General features: G+C 38.2%; 1 protein-coding gene across 2 annotated transcripts; it reads left to right on the forward strand.

The window, feature by feature from the left end:
* The first annotated feature begins 486 nt into the window (after positions 1-486).
* Positions 487-18,586, forward strand: muc2.1 (mucin 2.1). 2 transcript variants are annotated; one of them, XM_085166304.1, is made up of 43 exons: positions 487-583; positions 725-980; positions 1,829-1,943; positions 2,290-2,380; positions 2,474-2,607; positions 2,705-2,921; positions 3,123-3,248; positions 3,344-3,458; positions 3,546-3,696; positions 3,818-3,931; positions 4,012-4,081; positions 4,186-4,323; positions 4,986-5,150; positions 5,565-5,659; positions 5,743-5,869; positions 5,977-6,232; positions 6,368-6,420; positions 6,506-6,618; positions 6,723-6,874; positions 6,999-7,137; positions 7,625-7,735; positions 7,852-8,031; positions 8,290-8,529; positions 8,620-8,776; positions 9,769-9,897; positions 9,998-13,977; positions 14,156-14,330; positions 14,411-14,658; positions 14,771-14,954; positions 15,042-15,252; positions 15,353-15,528; positions 15,650-15,719; positions 15,869-15,981; positions 16,068-16,099; positions 16,214-16,394; positions 16,482-16,586; positions 16,701-16,741; positions 16,832-16,954; positions 17,082-17,180; positions 17,310-17,438; positions 17,537-17,576; positions 18,015-18,138; positions 18,239-18,586. In XM_085166304.1, exons 1-43 carry the CDS (start codon positions 508-510, stop codon positions 18,444-18,446), a joined length of 9,759 nt encoding a protein of 3,252 aa, XP_085022430.1. In that variant the 5' UTR covers positions 487-507; the 3' UTR covers positions 18,447-18,586. The 2 variants fall into 2 exon arrangements, with proteins under 2 accessions (XP_085022430.1, XP_085022431.1); XM_085166305.1 differs by having other exon boundaries at positions 15,881-15,981.
* Positions 18,587-22,451: the final 3,865 nt, after the last annotated feature.

The raw sequence follows: 22,451 nt of genomic DNA on the forward strand, positions 1-22,451 counted from the left end.
GTTGGCATAAGCTTTGCTTAAAGCATCTCACGTAGATTTCATATTATGTTAGGTGATACCTGCATGGTCATAGTCACTCATGAGATCTTTACTTCCTTGGCAGGTTTGTAAGAAAATTGACATCCAGTGTCTCATTTTCCCCTTTTCATTTCTGTTTTTAATAAATTATAATTATTGGATTCTTATGAAACAATAGATTTAGAACAGAGGAGCATTTTGTCAATAAAACTGTTTTATTGCTGCCTCTGTTGTCTTGAAATGAAGATATATGCAAGTGCAAACATACTTGTTCAATCAAGAGGAAGGATGTAATAATAAGTTATATGGGATTTGTGAAGGGTGTTGGACAGCCATCCAGCACATGTTTGCCACGACTGGCAATAAATCTTCACGTCTTACACAGGAAGAAGCTGTAAGAAAAAAAAAGTCTGATCTCAATATAAAAGGTAGTCAAGAACCACTCTCTACATTACCCACTCAGGGAACATCAAGTCCACAGTGGCAACAATGAGGGGGAGTTCGGTGGGGTTGTGCTTCCTTGCTTTGACTATAGCCCATGTCACTGAGATCCAAGCCAGATGGGGTAAGACTCAAATAATTTTGGTCTGCTTTTAAACCTCAATTATTTAAATAAATTTATCTTCTTCATTTATGCATATACGAACACAACATTTATAATACTTCCACCAATATTCATCTTTTATTTATGTGAATGTTTCTCCAGTCCGCAACCATGTGAGCAGCATCTGTAGCACATGGGGCAGGGAGCACTTCAAGACGTTCGATGGTGATGTGTACCAGTTTCCTGGCATGTGTGAATACAACCTGGTCTCCGACTGCCATGACACCTTCCCAGAGTTCTCTGTGCACATGAAGAGGAATGAAAACGATGGAAACCCGACAGTCAGTTATGTGGTGGTCACCATTACCGATTTTGCATTTCACCTCAGCAAGGATGTGGTCACTGTAAACGACCTGCCGTAAGTTAAAAAAAAAAAAAAAAGCAACTCTGATAGAATTATGATGACAATGATAATCTTTTATCTCAGATATATAAAACCAATACATACACACATTCCTAATGACATGAACCACTAAATCATCATCAAGTCTGAAATGGAGTAGGAAGAAATATCCACATGCTTATTAATCTCTGATTCATTGATTGATTGATTGATTGACCATGTTCATCATTACCCACACTTCCCCTCAGCACTTGTATACACTCATAAAAAACACAATAAATTAATATAATTAGAGTGAAATAGTTAAATGCAGATAGGAATTTCCCCATGGGGATCAATAACGTATAAATTATTATCATTATTATTATTATCAGTCATCAATTTCATTAATTTTACATTCTTCAAAAGCAGGTTTCGAAAAATTTATTTGAACTGAAAAATGCTTGAACATTGCTGTAGGTCCACTGGAAAACTGTTCCACAATTTTAGTAGACAAATGGAAATGCAAAAAGTTTGAACTGTTGTTAAAGATTTGTATTTTATGAGTTCCATGAATTTCAAGATTTGTTGACTCCAAAAATAAAATGTTAGTGTGGTTGCTGAATCATTTAATTCAAAGTTCATTTAATTATTGTAGTTGCTTTTCCTGACATTCAGATAATGACTGAATTTAAGCTTTTTATACATTAACCCAGACTTCCAGACAGTACTCTTAAGTATGGCAATATGAGTGAACAGTTGAAGTTCACAGAGTGATTTATAATGCAAAAGACTTTATTCAGTACAGAGATGCTTCTTATATAATGTTAATTATAGATATAAATGAATTATAATTGTTAAAAAGATATTATCTTTCTTCTCAGTGTCAAACTGCCACACTATGAGGCCGGAGTACAAGTGGAAAGAAATGCAGTCTACATCAAGCTCCAGTCCAAAGTTGGCATCATTGTCATGTGGAACCTTGATGATGCAGTCATGGTAAATCCTTAAAATAGACAGATCCAATACGACATTATTTTAAACACATTGCTTTTATTAATGACTAACAGCCCAACCTCCAGAAATACTTAGCCATACTTTTATATTTTGGTCTGTGTGGCATTTAAATAAATACATTGTCCTCAAGTTGAATTGCCGATTACCTGGTTCACTACAACAATAGTTACAGTGGTTACTATTGTCCTTGCATACATGTAAAGTGCTTAAATGTGGCAACTTTGATGCATTCGTTTCATTTTATTTTGTCATGTCATATATTTTAACATCTTAAACCTGTCATGTCTGGTTTCTAAAACTTTTTCTAACCCTTTACTCCATATTTAAGGTGGAAATTGATAATGATTACACTAACCGCACTTGTGGACTTTGTGGAGATTTTAACGGTGTTCCAGTTTACAACGAGTTCCTCCTTGATGGTAAAAGCTGTTCATTATTCATTCATTTCATTCATTAAAATCTTCAATATGCTGGCTATTGCGTGTCCCTACTAATGTAATTGTATGCAAAAGGTCGGAAAATCAGCCCCATTGAGTTTGGCAACATACATAAAGTCCATCGTCCGAATGATGATTGTGAGGACCCATATGAAGAGGAAGATGTTTCACAGGAAGCTATGAATGTGCCAGAGTCATGCAAAGAGTTTGTGAGTTTTGTTACCTACTTTAGTCAGGTTTAACGAAAGAGATCTGATGTTTTTTTATTTGCATTAAATAATTGTGCATGTGTTTATTGTCGTTTAGCAAAACACCTGTGAAGAGATGCTGCATGCAGAAACCTGGAGCTCCTGTTCCAAACTGATTGACCCTGAGCCTTACATTCAGGCCTGTGTGCAGGACATGTGTGGCTGTACCAACCATTCAGATGACTTTTGTGTCTGCAGCACACTCTCTGAGTTCTCTCGACAGTGTTCCCATGCAGGAGGGGAGCCTCCCAATTGGAGGACTTCTGAGTTCTGTGGTAAAGTTTTGTATTTTATATATTAAGCGGTAGAGAGAGTACCAAAACACTGAAATCACCTGAGCCAAGTATATGGTGAAATTTGGCAAATGTCAGAAGTAAAATAAGTGCACAAAAAAATCTGCTGTTTTTACACTCAAGTGAAAAACTTCAACAAGTTGATGTTTAGACACTTTGCGTAAATTCCCACTTCCTTCACAGCCAAACAGTGCCCATTCAACATGGTTTATGAAGAGAGTGGATCCCCTTGTGTGGATACCTGCACACATCAAGACACAAGCTCATTCTGTGAGGACCACAAAATGGACGGCTGCTTCTGTCCTTCTGGTTAGCTCGCTTGTCAAATAAGTTTCTTTCTACACACCTGTTAAAGCTTCTCTTTTCATGGGATGTTACCTTCAAATGCCAACCTTCCATTTCAGGAACCGTGTTCGATGACATTTCCATGAGGGGGTGTATTGCTCAGTCTGAATGCCAGTGCAAGCATGGAAAAATCTATGAATCTGGCGAAGTTTACAGACAGGAGCGAGAGGAATGGTAATGTTCATCATGCTACCAGAATGTCATTTTTTTACAACGTGTCTGCATATTTTGTTATCTTAATGAATTTGGGGGGTTTTTCAGCACGTGTTTTGAAGGTAGATGGGCTTGTGAAAGTCTTTCAACACCTTCTACGTGTGCGGTTGAAGAAGGTTCACATGTAACCACCTTTGATGGGAAAGACTTCACCTTCCATGGAGACTGTTACTACACCCTGGCCAAGGTGGAAAGAAAGGTAAATGAGCCTTAGCTTTGTACAGTCAAATTTTAGACAATACTGTGTTGGGCACATGTAAGTAAAAATATATTGGATTAGGCTACATTTTTTTCTTTTGCTTACATTATGCATATTTCAGGATGATGCAAGCCCTAAGTTTACCATTCTGGTCAAACTGGTACCATGTGCACACCAAGAGTATGACACCTGTCTGAAGACCATCAAAATCCTGCTGAACAATGACAGACACAATGTGAGTTTAATACCGGGCTCGTGCTTTAAATAGATACTGACAGCTGCAACATTTTAATGATCAATTCTGTTTTTATTCAGGTGTTAACATTCACTGCTGATGGCGCAGTAAAGCAGAATATGCAGAGTATCAGTTTGCCGTACTTCTCAGGTTGGTCAGAAAATAAGGCACTTTCGATTTAAGATGTTACTTTCATTTATGCTGAGACGTAAGAACTTAGCCAAACTGATTTTTGTGTATCTCTTCATTCACAGGGGATATCAGTATATTCCACGCTTCGTCCTTTCACATCATGCTCCAGACCAGTTTTGGTTTGCAAATTCAGATCCAACATGTGCCTCTCATGCAAGTCTATGTCAGCCTGGAGCAGAGCTACAGAGAAAAGACACGTGGTAAATTTTACATTAGTCTTAAAGAATTATATCACGAGGGAAGGTATGCATTTATTAAGTAACTATTTATTGCAAGACTTAAAGAATGCTGTCTGTTGAAGATGATTACATGATTTTGATGTATCTGTGCATTTCGAAACAAACTTTGCCATTTGCAGCTTAAACAAATGAAACACCAGCAGATTATGTTGACTTCAGTGATTCATATGTTTTGTTTTGTTTTTATTAAACACTGCCAACAACCTTATTACAACCTTTTGGCTAAAAGGTTGTAATAAATGGCCTCGCCCACTCTTAGAGCTACGGCGAGAAATTTAAAAAATAATGAGGGCGCTCGTAATAGAGTGTTAGCTTCTTCAGATGAAAAGGAACCAGCTAAGATGGTGTGGGCAGCTAACTGGTATGCCAAAATAAAAAGGCTATTTTGAAGATCAGTTTTTTTTTTTTCAGATTTTCAGTGAAAAGTAGACACTGAGTTAGCCAAAGAACATAATAGAGAAATTGTGTTTTATGTGACCAGGGATGATCTCAGGATTGTCCCACTCTGAATACCACCCAACTAGCAAGCCATTGAAAATAATTTGGTTTCATATACTTTTTTCTTTAGCATTCTTATTTGCATTTCATGATAATTTCCTTCATTAAGAATCTGTAATTTTTAGGTTTATGTGGGAACTACAACATGGTCCTGTCTGATGACATGAACACTCGTCAGGGAATTGTGGAGGGAAGTGCAGCAGCTTTTAGTAACTCCTGGAAGGCTAGCCATACATGCCAAGACAGAGAAGACAGACTCGATGACCCTTGTTCTTTCAGCGTGGAAAATGGTAAACTGGAAAGTTTTTTTGTCTATCAAGTTTATTTCTTATTCCTTATTTTATTGTCCACGTTTACGTTTTTTCTGAACTCCACCTATTTATTTAGTGGGTTTGGATTAATTAGTAACTATAAATTGGTCATAGGTGTGGATGTGAGTGTGAATGGTTGTCTATCCTCTATGTGTTAGCCCTGTGACACACTGGCAATGTGTCCACGGTGTGTCCAGGGTGTACCCTGCCTCCCACCCACCCCGCGACCCTGACAAGGATAAGTGGAAGAGAATGGATGGATGGACGGATGGAAGTTTATTTCTTTAATTGCTATCATTTGCTTGAAACTGATTTTCCATGCACTAATTGCAGCATATATAAACAAGCAAGAAATATAAGCAAGAAGTGACATTTTTACTCATCTACTTATAGAAAAGTATGCCAATCACTGGTGCGCCTTGCTACGACAGCCAAATAGCACCTTTGCAGAGTGTCATTCTGTTGTGGATCCTGAGATTTACTACAAGGTACAACACAATCTATCTGTGTTTCTTTAACTAAATACAGTGGGACTGTAATACAATAAAAATGTGTTCACTGTTTTCTACAGCGATGTACTTATGCTAGCTGTAACTGTGAGAAGAGCGAGGACTGCCTGTGTGCTGTTTTCTCCTCCTACACAAGAGCTTGTGCATCAAAGGGAGTGTTCTTGACAGACTGGAGAGAGAATGTGTGCGGTAAGTGTATCTGAAACAGCTCAGTAATGAAGTTTGATGAGCGTGTTCTTTTTTATTAGTTAGTCCAGAACTATGAGATAATCATTATCATATTTTCTGTAAAACAGAAAAATACACCAAGAACTGCCCAGCATCTCAGACCTTCTCTTACAAAAATCAGAGATGTCAGCTGACTTGCAGATCATTGAGCTTAAAGCAGCAGAGCTGCACCTCTGATTTCTTGCCTGTGGATGGCTGTTCCTGCGCTGAGGGTCACTACCTAGATGACAACGGCATCTGTGTCCCAGTGGCAAAGTGTCCCTGTTACCATAATGAAGTCTACGTAAAGTCAGGCAAGTCCATCAGCACCAACAACGAGCGCTGGTGAGTCACTTCAGGATTTCAAATGAAACATCCTAAACTAAGGATTAAACAGGACCGTAATACATGTAGTATGATGGATTTACACAGACTTGGCTTTTTGTGTTGTATCTTTATAATTTTGGTGACTTTTTCTAGCATATGCACCAACGGAGTTCTTCATTGCCATTCTGGGAGAACCCGCATGTCAGGTCAGTTTTTTTTCTTCTTCAATGAGAGAGTTTTGTTAAGACAATATACAGTATATTAAAGGAATTTGTACTTTTTTTCCTACAGTTTCTACAGCTTGTCCTTCTCCAAAAGAATACTTCAACTGCTCCACTGCAAGCGCAGGAGTTGTTGGAGTGCAGTGTGCTCGAACTTGTTTAAATCTGGACAATGATGATTGTGTGAGTTGTTTTTGATGCACCTCCAAGTCTGAAAAAACAATATCTAATAAATATTATTTTTTATTTATTTATTTTTTATCAATGTGGTCTTTCTATCCTCCCAGGATGCCACAGAGTGTGAATCTGGTTGTCGGTGTCCCAGTGGCCTCCTTGATGATGGTAAAGGTTTCTGTGTGAAAGAAAGTGACTGTCCATGCAAACATGATGGCCATCTCTATGTCTCCGGGACACAAATACCTAATCAGTGCAACACCTGGTAGGATCTTATTTTATTTTTTAGTTATTTTCTAATTAATACTTGTAGAGTAATAAACAGTATGTGATATATATGGCACGTTTTTCTCACAGTATTCAAATTGTACTTTTTTTGATACATTTAGTACCTGCCAAAGTGGAAAATGGACATGCTCTGAGAAAAAATGTCCAGGAACTTGCATTATTTATGGAAGTGGTCACTACACCACATTTGATCAGAAAACATATGCATTTCAAGGACAGTGTGGCTATATTGCTGTAAAGGTAAATAATGTGTGCCAAAATCATCCAAAGCACAACTGTCACCTAAATTGACCTAAATTGACCTTGTCACCTTGTCACCTCATCCAAAGTTTCTCATAAAAATAAACTCTGAACAATTAGGAGTAAAGTCAGTTATGCAACTCTAATTTCCTTTGTAAAAAAAAAGGTTACATGCCATTCACACTGTATATTTTGTTTACCAAATACAATTACTTACTTAGAACTCATAGGTGAAATTGCAAGGAGCAAATGCCTTATATTGTAAATAATATCTGGATCAGGGATAAGGAAAATCTTTTTTTCTAAGTGCAAAGATTTGAGACACAGTTAAGAATTACCTACACTGTGTCTCCAAAAGTCATTACATAAAGACTCAAAGGCAGTTAGTCAATATATAACATGTAAGTGCATAATCTTGTTCCTGTTATCTTCTACTTTAGCCCCCAAAAAACACAAAGTTTAACCTTTTTTTTTTCTTTTTTTACAGAACAACTGTGGCAATAAAACGGTGCACAACAGCTTTGGAGTTATCACTGAAAATGTACCTTGTGGCTCTACGGGCACCACCTGCTCTAAAAGAGTCAGAATTCAACTGGGGGTAAGATCACTTACAAACAATAGCAAAGCTTTCTTATGCAAACTATAGTAAATCTAAGTAAATATATTTTCAGCATTGCAATTGAACCAACAGAAATTTCCTTTCCTTCATTACAGAGAAATGAAATTAAACTATCAAGGGGAAGAGTTGAAGAGGATGATCTGGGACATGGACCTGAGATAGTGTACAAGATAAGGAACGTTGGCTTGTATGTGGTTGTAGAATCTGAGATCGGAATGGCAGTGATGTGGGATCGCAAAACAGCTGTTCGGATCCTGCTTGAACCAACGCACAGCGTGAGTCACAGTAACTGTTACATTAAATTCTTGCATTAAAGTTTTACTATTTTAATGCAGTGTACCCTTTTTGTCTGACCACATACTTCTGGTTTTCAATACCTCATATTGAAAAAATTAACAGAATCATTTCTACAAAAGAAAGAAAATTCCTAGAGGAGCCTAATATATTAATGAAATTATGATAAATGTAAATCACTAAATTATATTTATTAAGATCTCACATTGCTCGACTGACTCTTTTGTTTAATTGCACAGGGAGAGGTGTGTGGCCTGTGTGGTAATTTCGATGGTGATGGACAGAATGACTACACCACTCAGGGTCAGCTGGTGGTGAGCAATCCACTTGAGTTCGCAAACAGCTGGAAAGTGTCTAGCTCTTGTCCAGATGCTGAGGTGAACATTGATCCGTGCGCAGTAACACCCGGTCGACATCAGTGGGCAAAATTGATGTGTAGCATCATAATTGGAAAAACATTTAAAGAATGCCACAAAAAGGTAATGAGAATTTGTAACTTGTTCACATTCACGCAAATCTAAAACAATGCTCTAAAATAAAATCATCATCAAATTTGCACCACTGTTCAGGTTAGCCCTTTTCCATTTTATGAAAACTGCATAAAAGACTCATGTGCCTGCGACACTGGAGGAGACTGTGAATGTTTCTGCACAGCAGTTGCAGCTTACGCTCAGGCTTGCAATGAGCATGATGTTTGCATTGCATGGAGAACTCCAGAGATCTGTCGTGAGTAACAGTTTGTTTTTTTCCCCCACCTTTTCTGACACATGACTTTGAGGCTTTAAATTCTTGTGAGCCTGGTGTTTGCAACTACAGAGATCTATATATCAATCTGCTCAGTAAACATACCCCATCATTTTTTGTATTTTTTACTTTGTTATTATAAATTAATAAACTTGATCTTTTCTGTATCAAGCTACACTCAATAACCAATAGGGACCAAAGTGGACACGTGCTTTTGCAAGCTTATAAAGCATCTGAAACTGAATTTTCTCATTTTTACAAACAAAGTCAGACCATTAATTAAACAGTGTAAACTGTGTGTATCTTTATAAAATGTATGTATTAAATTTGATAAATAGATTATTTTGTTGTTTTTGAGATTATTAATCTGCCCCCCTCTCCGACAACACATTTCTAAGTGTTAAATGCAAAAGAAAATGGATGTGGCAAACTGATTGTTCCAGAGTCGGTGTTTGGTTTGTGTTAACTTAAAAAAAATCCTGTAATATAACATGTTGGGCTCTATTGAAAAGGATATGCAATTGTAGTGGGATCATTCCTAAATACTGAGTGTAGGTCAAATGTGATTAACGATAATCACAACAAAAATAATATGTGGAAAAGTGAAAGGAAACACATTTTGCATCTGTAATAATTAAAGACATTACTTATGTAATCTAACATCAAATATACTGCAGACAATATTTGCATCAGTTTATAACACTTGCATATGTAACATATTCACTTCAATTTAAACTCAGTGTATATTATAGTCAGGGTTACTGATTTCCAAAATCAAATAAATAATCTCATTGTAATCTTTTTATTTTAGTGCAATCAGACAGAAATTCCAAAATATTTTCAATAACCTTATTAAATTTTAATGTGAGAGTGGAGTTTGAACTGCATTCACATTATAAATTGAAATTTCATATATTTCAGTCAACATTTTAATGATCTAAGTAAATGGTATAATTTGTATCTTTTTCTCCTAGCTGTCTATTGTGATTACTACAACGACCCAATTATATGCACGTGGCACTATAACCCTTGCCACTCTCCGTGCTACAAGACCTGTTTGAATCCAGAAGGTGTATGTTTGAATCCGATACCCACCCTGGAAGGTAGGAGGTTAAGTCGTGTCAGTTTGTATTACCTTGAATCAGATAAATGTGCCATTCAGAAATATTAATTAAGATTATTATGTGATATCCTTTTGTACAGGCTGTTACCCTGTATGCCCAGAAGATAAGCCCATATTTGATGAGAAAAACAATACATGTGTGGCTGTATGTGAGCCAACTACGACAATACCTCCAATTACCACAACTACACCTACAACAACTACGACTACACCTACTACAACTCCTCCTCCTACTACAACTACACCTACACCTCCGACAACTACAAGTACAACTACAGCCACACCTCCTACTACAACAACTACAACTACACCTACTACAACTACTCCTCCTACTACAACTACACCTACACCTCCGACAACCACAAGTACAACTACAGCCACACCTCCTACTACAACAACTACGACTACACCTACTACAACTACTCCTCCTACTACAACTACACCTACACCTCCGACAACCACAAGTACAACCACAATCTCATCGACTACTTGCATTCCAAGTACCACATGTGCGTGGTCAGACTGGTATGATGTGGATGATCCAACGGACAAAAGTGATTGGGAAACATACAAAAACATCACAGATAGCGGTCTTCAAATATGTGAAGATATTCAAGACATTGAGTGTAGAGCGGTACTATACCCGGACAAAACCTTTGATGACTTTGTGACTGAAACTGGCCAAGTTGTTAGTTGTGATCAGGAAACTGGTTTAATATGTAGAGCAGAGGATCAGACCAGACCTCCAAGAAAGTGCTATGACTATGAGATAAGGGTATATTGTTGTAAGATATGTTCAACAACCACATCTCCTACTACCACGACTACATCAACACCTCCGACTACCACAACTACAACCACTCCTCCTACAACAACTACAACCACACCTCCAACTACCACAACTACACCTCCTACTACAACAACCATGACTACACCTCCTACAACTACAACTACTCCTCCTACAACAACAACCACTCCTCCTACAACAACTACACCAACACCTCCTACTACAACAACTACGACTACACCTCCTACAACTACAACTACTCTTCCTACAACAACAACCACTCCTCCTACAACAACTACACCAACACCTCCTACTACAACAACTACAACTACACCTCCTACAACTACAACTACTCCTCCTACAACAACAACCACTCCTCCTACAACAACTACGACTACACCTCCTACAACTACAACTACTCCTCCTACAACAACAACCACTCCTCCTACAACAACTACACCAACACCTCCTACTACAACAACTACGACTACACCTCCTACAACTACAACTACTCTTCCTACAACAACAACCACTCCTCCTACAACAACTACACCAACACCTCCTACTACAACAACTACAACTACACCTCCTACAACTACAACTACTCCTCCTACAACAACAACCACTCCTCCTACAACAACTACACCAACACCTCCTACTACAACAACTACGACTACACCTCCTACAACTACAACTACTCTTCCTACAACAACAACCACTCCTCCTACAACAACTACGACTACACCTCCTACTACAACAACTACGACTACACCTCCTACAACTACAACTACTCCTCCTACAACAACAACCACTCCTCCTACAACAACTACACCAACACCTCCTACTACAACAACTACGACTACACCTCCTACAACAACAACCACTCCTACAACAACTACACCAACACCTCCTACTACAACAACTACGACTACACCTCCTACAACTACAACTACTCCTCCTACAACAACAACCACTCCTCCTACAACAACTACACCAACACCTCCTACTACAACAACTACGACTACACCTCCTACAACTACAACTACTCCTCCTACTACAACAACTACGACTACACCTACAACTCCTCCTCCTACTACAACTACACCTACACCTCCGACTACCACAAGTACAACCACAATCTCATCGACTACTTGCATTCCAAGTACCACATGTGCGTGGTCAGACTGGTATGATGTGGATGATCCAACGGACAAAAGTGATTGGGAAACATACAAAAACATCACAGATAGCGGTCTTCAAATATGTGAAGATATTCAAGACATTGAGTGTAGAGCGGTACTATACCCGGACAAAACCTTTGATGACTTTGTGACTGAAACTGGCCAAGTTGTTAGTTGTGATCAGGAAACTGGTTTAATATGTAGAGCAGAGGATCAGACCAGACCTCCAAGAAAGTGCTATGACTATGAGATAAGGGTATATTGTTGTAAGATATGTTCAACAACCACATCTCCTACTACCACGACTACATCAACACCTCCGACTACCACAACTACAACCACTCCTCCTACAACAACTACAACCACACCTCCAACTACCACAACTACACCTCCTACAACAACAACCACTCCTCCTACAACAACTACACCAACAGCTCCTACAACAACAACCACTCCTCTTACAACAACTACACCAACACCTCCGACTACCACAACTACACCTCCCACTACAACAACTACACCTCCTACCACAACTACGACTACACCTCCTACTACAACAACTACAACCACACCTCCTACTACTACAACTACTTCTCCTACGACAACTACACCAACACCTCCAACTACCACAACTACACCTCCTACTACAACAACTACAACCACTCCTCCTACAACAACTACGACTACACCTCCTACTACAACAACTACGACTACACCTCCTACAACTACAACTACTCCTACTACAACAACTACGACTACACCTCCTACAACATCAACCACTCCTCCTACAACAACAACCACTCCTACTACAACAACTACGACTACACCTCCTACAACAACAACTACTCCTCCTACTACAACAACTACAACTACACCTCCTACTACAACAACTACGACTACACCTCCTACAACTACTCCTACTACAACAACTACGACTACACCTCCTACAACTACAACTACTCCTACTACAACAACTACGACTACACCTCCTACAACAACAACCACTCCTCCTACAACAACAACCACTCCTACTACAACAACTACGACTACACCTCCTACAACAACAACCACTCCTCCAACTACAACAACTACAACTACACCTCCTACTACAACAACTACGACTACACCTCCTACAACTACAACTACTCCTACTACAACAACTACGACTACACCTCCTACAACAACAACCACTCCTCCTACAACAACAACCACTCCTACTACAACAACTACGACTACACCTCCTACAACAACAACTACTCCTCCTACTACAACAACTACAACTACACCTCCTACTACAACAACTACGACTACACCTCCTACAACTACTCCTACTACAACAACTACGACTACACCTCCTACTACAACTACCACTCCTCCTACAACAACTACACCAACACCTCCTCCTACAACAACCACAACTACTCCTCCTACTACAACAACTACGACTACACCTCCTACAACTACAACTCCTCCTCCTACAACAACAACCACTCCTCCTACAACAACTACCACTCCTCCTACAACAACTACACCAACACCTCCTCCTACAACAACCACAACTACACCTCCTACTACAACAACTACAACCACACCTCCTACAACTACAACTACTTCTCCTACTACAACTACACCAACACCTACAACTACCACAACTACACCTCCTACTACAACAACTACAACCACTCCTCCTACAACAACTACAACTACACCTCCTACAACAACAACCACTCCTCCTACTACAACAACTACGACTACACCTCCTACAACTACAACTACTCCTCCTACAACAACTACAACCACACCTCCGACTACCACAACTACACCTCCCACTACAACAACTACAACCACTCCTCCTACAACAACTACGACTACACCTCCTACAACAACAACCACTCCTACAACAACTACACCAACACCTCCTACTACAACAACTGCGACTACACCTCCTACAACAACAACCACTCCTCCTACTACAACTACACCAACGCCTCCAACTACCACAACTACACCTCCTACTACAACAACTACAGCCACACCTCCTACTACAACTACATCTCCTCCTCCACCAGACTGCCCTGATTGGGGTGTCTCAGTAAGACCCATTAAACATAAAAAAAATTTCAAGAACTTTGTATTTAATGAGATTTTGACTGTTTTCACTTTTCCAGTAATTAACTTATAGGTTATATCTTAATGAACTCATAGGTGTTTGGCAAAAAAACCCATCTTAAAATACCTTTACTATTTTTGTTTGTGCTATTTTCTTCAAGCAAAATGAGACTTTCTATTTGTGCAACTGCACCATGGCCAGATGCATAGAGAACAACACAATAGAAATTATTCCATATGAATGTCCACCTCTTCAAAACATAACTTGCACCAATGGAAAGAAACCAGTTCTGGTATATGACGAGTACTACTGCTGTCAATATTACACTTGTGACTGTAAGATATTTTGTGAGTAAAAAACATTTGTTCCATTCATGTTTTTTCCCCTCCATTAATTTATTTTTCTTTCTTTTCAGGTGTATGTGAAGGGTGGGGAGATCCACATTACATCACATTTGATGGACTTTACTACAGTTATCAAGGAAACTGTACTTATGTTTTGATGAAAGAGATCTTACCGATACATAACCTGGAGATTTATATTGACAATGTCTTTTGTGATCCAACTGAAGATGTTTCTTGTCCACGATCGATAACAGTATCATATGTATCACAAGTCATCACACTCATTAATCATAATCTTATTGGAGCTGCACAGTTGGAGGTAAATTTATGCATATATGATTGCCAATATTTTATTGTATTTTTCTGCAAAATAACCAAGATAGATTATTTTATAGTATATTTTTACATATGGTGCAATTATTCTTTTGTAGGCACTGAAAAATGGAGAAAGTTTGAACCTACCTTATTCTCAACAAGGTGTTAAGATCATGAATTCAGGCATTAACCTGATTTTAGAGATTCCTCGTCTAAAAGTGGTTGTTACATTTGGAATAACTGGCTTCAGTGTAACCCTTCCATTCCAGTACTTTGGCAAAAACACACAGGGACATTGTGGTGAGAATGTTCACTAAAATGGTCATATTTCATAACCCTTACTTTGAGGTTGTACTGCAATATTAACTGTTTAATTACTATTGTCAGGAACGTGCAACAATAATCAGGCTGATGACTGCATGTTGCCTGGAGGTAAGCTGGTGGAAAGCTGTGCAGTGATGGCTGACTATTGGCCTGTTGAAGACCTTTACCAGCCCAACTGCCCAACACCACCCGCACTACCTACCAGTGCACCTGAACCACCACCTACTTTAGCTCCATGCAAACCAGACTCCATGTGTGACCTACTTAAAACTAGGTAAGCATGATCTGATCTGTCCCAAAAGTTTATTCCTGTACTATTAACAGTTTGCACTTAAAACAAAATACATAAATTTTTGTGTCTTTTGTTAAAACAGTCTCTTTGCAGAGTGCCATCCATTTGTCTCCCCAGAAAATTTCTACAGAGGTTGTGTTTTTGATAGCTGTCACGTTTCAAATCCAACAGTGGAGTGCACAAGTTTACAGACTTATGCTGCAGCCTGTGCTCAGGCTGGAGTTTGCATTTACTGGAGGAACCACACCACACTGTGCAGTAAGCAATCCCTCATCATTTTGTAAATGTTTTGAAATGGATGGAATCACAAGTGAAACTTTGTCAGCATGTAGATAAAAATCAAAGCACAAAACAATGAAGTTCTTTTCTTCATCATCAGCTGGTGAATGCCCATTAGGCAAAGTTTACAAGCCTTGTGGTCCTGCAGAACAGCCAACCTGTCAAGACGAGTAAGTTTCTGCAAAACTATGCAAAAACATTTCTAGGCACTATGATAATAACAAAATGTGGCAAAATATAAATGTTTACAGTGGCAATAAGTAAAAGTGACACTGTCTATCAACTTAACTGAATGAATTTAACTGCTGTTCCAACGTAGCTTATTTTACAGTCCAAGTGGACCAACTATGAACTACACTACTGAGGGCTGCTTTTGTCCTGATGGAATGAAACTCTTCAACCAGGAGTCTGGAATATGTGTTGAAAAATGTGGTAATTACTTTTTGTGATATTTTCAGTTTACTACTACTGACCTAAGTATATGATATAGTTTTAGTGACTTTTTTATTTTCCAACAGGATGTCTTGATCCTGAGGGCATTCCTCGTGAGGTGATCTTCTTCTTCCTCTTTTTTTTTTTTTTTTTTTTTTTTTTTACCAGAAATTCTATTCTTTATTGTTTACTTACAGGAGAAAATAATATAAGTTGTGGTTTATTCTTTCAGTTCAATGAAAGATTTGAGTACAAATGCCAGGACTGCATCTGTGAAGAATCTACGAAGACTGTGACTTGCAAGCCTAAGGTGTGCCCTCCACCGTCAGCCCCGACAGACTGCTCTGCTCCTGGGTTTGTCCTTGTCAACCAGACCAGTCCATCAGACCCCTGCTGTTCTACCTATGTTTGCCGTAAGACATATAATATCAAAGCACTTTAAATTTTTCCAGAATGTTATTTGATTTTGGTAGTATCTCACTGTGTCATCATCTCTGCAGAATGTCAACCTAACACCTGCCCAGTCACCAATATGAATTGTCCAATTGGATATAAGCCAGTTGTCAGTGTCCCTGATGGAAAATGCTGTGCAGAACATACATGTGGTAATCTCATTCAAACAGTTTGAATCTATCTATCTATCTCTATATATATGTGTGTGTGTATGTGTGTGTGTACTTTCATGCAATTCACCTCATCTTTGTCCAACTCTTTCCTAGAACCTAAAAGAGTTTGTGTACACAGAGAAACTGAATATCAGGTAAATAAGAAGCAGATGACTTGTCATTTCTCACCTTTTTACCTTTAATGATGGAATAATTATGTATGACCTTTTCTCTTTATTTGTCAGCCTGGTTCTTCAGTTCCTGTGATTGCATGTCAGGATTGTACCTGTGCCAATCAGATTGACCCCAAATCTGGTCTATTAAAAATAATTTGTGTGTTTCAACAATGCAAAGAACACTGTGAACTGGTAAGAGACAATAAAGCCGTCATCTTCACTTACACCATACATCCCAGTTTGTTTTCCTTTGGTGGCTTTAGTGTGTCACTTGCTAGATTGGGCTTCAGAAGCTAACGTCGCTCTCGGTGTCTCACAGGGATATGGATATGTGGAAAGTGATTCAGATGAATGCTGCGGGAAGTGTGTACAGACACACTGTGTTGTCAACATTAATGGAACCAAACACCTTTTGACTGTAAGCTGGTTGTAACTTCATGTGTTAATTCATCTAAGCCAACCACCAATAAGTGCTTATTTGTGTGTTTAAATAAATACTACTAAGTTTGTGTGGATTTGTGCATACATGTATCTCACTGCTTTCTAGCAAGGAGAAACCTGGTCACCATCGGAGAATAAGTGTGATCATTACACCTGTGTTAAGAATGGTGAGACTTTAACAGCAAGTCGTTCACAGACTGTCTGTCCACCCTTCCAAGAGAGCAACTGCCAACCTGTAAGTATGCTTTTAAAAAATAATCTTGATTGATTGACTGCATCTGTCTGAAATGAAATGAAACAAATTTTGTTAATGTTGTATATTTTCCTCGTTAGGAAACAATTCAAACTGCAGCAAACGGCTGTTGCAAAATTTGTGAGTATAACATTTCGATATATAATATTTTAATCAGAGGCAGCACAGTGGCGTGGTGGTTAACATTGTTGCCTCACAGCCGGAAGGGACTTGTTTTGAATCCAGCATCTAGCCAGGGTCTTTCTGTGTGGAGTTTGCATGTTCCCCTAATGTCTGCATGGGTTCTCTCCGGGTACTGTGTCTTCCTCCAATAGTCCAGAGACATACACTTAGTGGAGTTAGGTTAACTGTTGATTCTAAATTCCACATAGGTGTGAATTTAGTTTTTAGTTTTTAATTGCTGTGTTAGCCCTATGACGGAGTCGACAGAGTGTCGACCTGTCCAGGATGTACCTGCCTTTCACCCTATGACATCTGGATAAGCGGAACAGTATGGATGGATGGATTTACATTAAATAGAAATAAAAGAAACTAACTCAACATCTTTTTTTGTAAAAGGTGTGGAGAAGGAGAAGGGATGCAAGTTAATGTCCATGAAAACCCATATTACATTCAACGGTTGTCAGTCCTCCCAGGAGGTAGATATGCCATATTGTGAAGGATCCTGCAACACTTACACCATGTAAGGATAACCTTAATGTTATATGGTTCCCTGGAAAGTTACAAAAAGTGTTATTTTACACTTTGACTATATTAATAATCCTGTCCCCTGCTATCTTTAGGTACTCTGAAGCAGCAGCAGCTATGGAGCATTCCTGCTCATGCTGTAAGGAGATAAACTTCAGCAATCGCACTGTTGACCTGGTCTGCCTGAATGGAGACACAGTCCCCTACACATACATGTATGTGGAACAGTGTGGGTGTACCAAGACGGACTGCACCACAGCTCGACATCATGTTCGCAGGAAGAGAAGCTTCACACTGCTGTGATGAAACAGTCTGTCTCTTCACAGATGTGACATTTAAATGTTTCTTCCCATATTTTCTTAAAAATCATTATATATCTTACAAAGTAATTGCTATTGTAGTTTGAGTATTTATCTGCTGATCAAAATAAAAAAGAACTTGCAACTCAGTTCATGTCTCATCTCTTCCATCTTCTTTTTTTCTAGTAAAACAAAATCTAAACATTTATTTTGTGTTTACATTTACATCACACAAACCCTAAATGTACTGTCTTATTCTCCACAATAACATTAAAGTTTAGCCAGCTGTTTTTTTTTAAATATACAATAAAGTTGGCAGGGTGAAATTTTGAAATAAAAAAAACCAGGAGAGTCTGCATTTTGACTGTTCTTGGTGAAGCAGTAATAAGTAAAAATAGGAAAGAGTGGAGATGTGCTTATGGACTGTAGATATAGATACAAAATCACTAAACGCGTATTTGAAAAGTGGTAGGGGTGAAACAAGCTGTTACAATATTAGTAAGTATAAGAATGAAACAGAAAAGAATTCAACAATAATGTTGTTCATCTACTTGGATGTGAGTGAAAATTGTTGGCCACATAGATGTGATTGAGTTACAGATTGTTAAGCTTCAGTGATACAGTTGGTGTTTATTTCAAAGCAATTATACAGCATGAAAAAGACGCTAGAATTATGTGAGAGCCAGAGTTTCTATTACTTTGAATTCTGCTTTGACAACATACCAAAGACATGGCTAACTTTGCTATTTTACCACAGCCAGTCCACTTATGTAGTTGGAAACACGAATGCTTTTTGTTTTCAGAATTTAATTAAATGTATTTAAAAATCTTGGATACAAACATTCTATCACTTCAGTCCTTTATTGATCACATCAGATCAATTTGAAATTATTATTATGAAAGTATTCTAGATTTATATACAATTTTTCATCTGAAAAAAGACAATATTTTCAGCTTCTTATATTTAACGGCTTCACTGCATGCAGATGAGTGAATAAACTGTAGACTAGTTACAATGATTTAATAGGTAGTAAACATAAAAAATAAGTGAAGAAGCACTTTATTTGTAAATCAATCAAATATAGCAACACACCTCTGCAATGCAAATTAGTATAACTTTTGAATAGGTTACTAAAACAACCAGAATACCTTAATAATCCATAAGCAAATTGTGTAAATAATAATGATGAATGCTTAAGAAAAACTGAAGTCCGGAATAGTTCATCCTATGTTTAGTGTCTGTTTGGGAGCTTCAGGGTTGTTTGGGGTTTTAGAATAAGCTGAAGCAATTGCAAAGACTTTACAGCTTTCTTTTTTCACATATATATTAGGAGCCAGCAGAGTAGGCCAGTCCATTTAGCAACTTGTACATAATGAACACCCTCTGCTGGGTATACAAGAACACGGCACAAATAACTGTCAGATGCTATAAGATTTCTTTTTCCTTCCATCAGTCCATTTTCTTTGCTGCTTGTTCAACCAGGCTGGAAACCATTCCCAGCCAAAACTGGGTAAAAGCCAGGGGTACACCAGTCCATAACCAGTCTAAAACACAGAAATAGACAACTACACACTCACACGCTCACAACTACAGTCAGTTTAGCATCACCAGTCAATCACATGTCTTTGTACTCTGGGTGGAAACTACAGTGATGTTAGCCAATTTTCAGACTCAGCTTTATTGTCATTCAGCTATTTGTAATGATAACTAGTTTCAATCTCAGTATATGCAGTATGCTACTAAACACAATGCAGTATAAATTTATAAGTTTATAAGTTTTAAAGAAACTAAATGAAAAGCTAAAATAAACACACAACTAAGTTCACACACACACACACACACACACACGCACGCACACGCACACACACACACACACACACAAAATGTGTTTAAATGGAGAACTCAGTTAAGTAAATGTTTTGGGGATTTTTGGAGGCTCTAGCTGCTTTGAATGGTCATGTAACCTGTTTCTCATCCAACCACACTAAGCATGAATTGTATTTGCTAAAGTCTGTTTACTCAGTACTTCATCTGGGGTTCTGGAGTACAAACTGAAAATGCCAAGGTAATTTGAATGTTGTCAAACAAATACTCAGGTGAGAGCTCCTCCAAGGACAAATATGAGCTGGCAGTAAGAACAAGGACGGAAGATTAAGTTCTCAGAAGCAGCACACACTGCGTTTATTCAGGGAGGACAAATGATTACACTGAAGCAGTTTTGGTCACTAGGACAGCTGCACACTTAATCCACAAAGATATATTACTATTTAAGTTCCAACACCTTTTATCATCCTCTAAAACCTGTCTGGCACTTTCAACTGTCACTAAGACGGTAGTGTGTCAGATTGCAGCACAAGTTTAAAATTAGAGACTTAGCAGTAATGTGATAAAACTCTGTGCGAGATACTGTAAAATGTATGCCTAAATGTTCTCCCAGTAGAGTTTCATACTCGATGTTAAATAATAATAAATCAATAACAGATAATCTGTTGGGATGTGTTAGCACTTAAATGTTTTACTGCGTCTGTTTTTGACTACAGCACTTTAAAGAAAACCTAACTTCTAAAGCAAAAGGCAGCCTTGCTAAATGCATAATGCAAGTTTTAAATGATTTTGTGAAAATGTAACCCTCTCTTTTTATTGGTCTCTCATCACTGTATAATTTTAGGCACATATATTTATTACTTATTTGGAAGTTATTTGGCTTTAATTTAAAACGTCACTGGGTCATAAAAACTAAGTCACTGGTCAAATCTAATGAAAACCACTAAAAGAAACTAAACTAAATTATTATTATTTTTTAAAAATTTATTCGGCCTTTCACCATCTTTGCTGTTACACAAATCTCCCAAGTATTTAAACCCAGATTTCTAACAGTACCACGTCTTCACATTGTAGCATCTCTGGTCCAGTTCAGTGAAAGAAATTAGTAGAGATGGGGCCTGGTGCACAAGACTGGCTACAGCTACACCTGGCAATCAAAGCAGCCTTGCCTCTAACTTTAAGCTTGAACAGTTTCCAAATCAATGAATTCACCCATCGTATAGTTGTTACTGTTCAAAAGCTGTAGACATGCATTTTAATTGTTAATGTGGGCATTTCACCATAGGAGTCTGTGGGATTTCGTTTCTCCACTTTGGAGTCAATGTCAAACAGCCTTTACAGGATCTGCGTTTCTGGCACTTCCGTGTGGACGTTTCTGCTTGACTAAATTTTCTGAGTTAAAGCCAGCTGATCTATTTGCTTTGAGTCAGACCAAGAGTTTCTGTTATCATTAAACCATGCAAAGACAACAGTGCATGTGCTACTATAACATACGAAAACCAAACATTGTCTACTTTGACATGTTTTTTGGGAAAGGTTTTGTTGACACGATTAACATTTGCTCTGGTAAAACAAGCAGTTCATTGTATCTGACCTTTAAAAAAAAGTACATGGGCAAGAGATTGTCATTATTTATTATGATTATTCTTAATCTAAAAGATATCAGGTATAATAATATATATCATGTAGGACTTATTCTGAATGTGAGTCTATGATCTTGATATAATATTTATTATTGTTTATAACCTGCCTATTAGGTTTGATTCTCACTTGTAAATCAACCAATGACAAATGCAAGAGTCTTGTAGTCACTCACTTGTAATCACAGGAGGTTGCTGTTGCTAGCACCAGCCGTGGAAAAGTGCAAGAGGAGGGACAGCAGTCTCAACAACAGATTGAGGAAGAGAGAGGAAGGTGAAAGTAATGTGGTTAGAACCGAGATAATTAGGAAGAAAGAGATTCAAGGATTCAGATAAAATCAATGGCTACTTTTACCATGAGCCACTCTTAATACCTAAAAAATAGCTTTTAACTGTCATACACTCGAAGTGCAACAACAAGCAAGAGTAAACACCACAAGTATTGTGTTCCAGCTGTAGGTGACATTATGACAGTATCAAATGTAACTTTGTTTGTGTGTGTGCGCCTATGTGCGTGCTAGCATGTGTGCGTGTGTGTTGGGGG

The sequence above is a fragment of the Neolamprologus multifasciatus genome, chromosome 7 (assembly GCF_963576455.1).
Source record: "Neolamprologus multifasciatus chromosome 7, fNeoMul1.2, whole genome shotgun sequence".
Lineage (NCBI taxonomy): Eukaryota > Metazoa > Chordata > Actinopteri > Cichliformes > Cichlidae > Neolamprologus > Neolamprologus multifasciatus.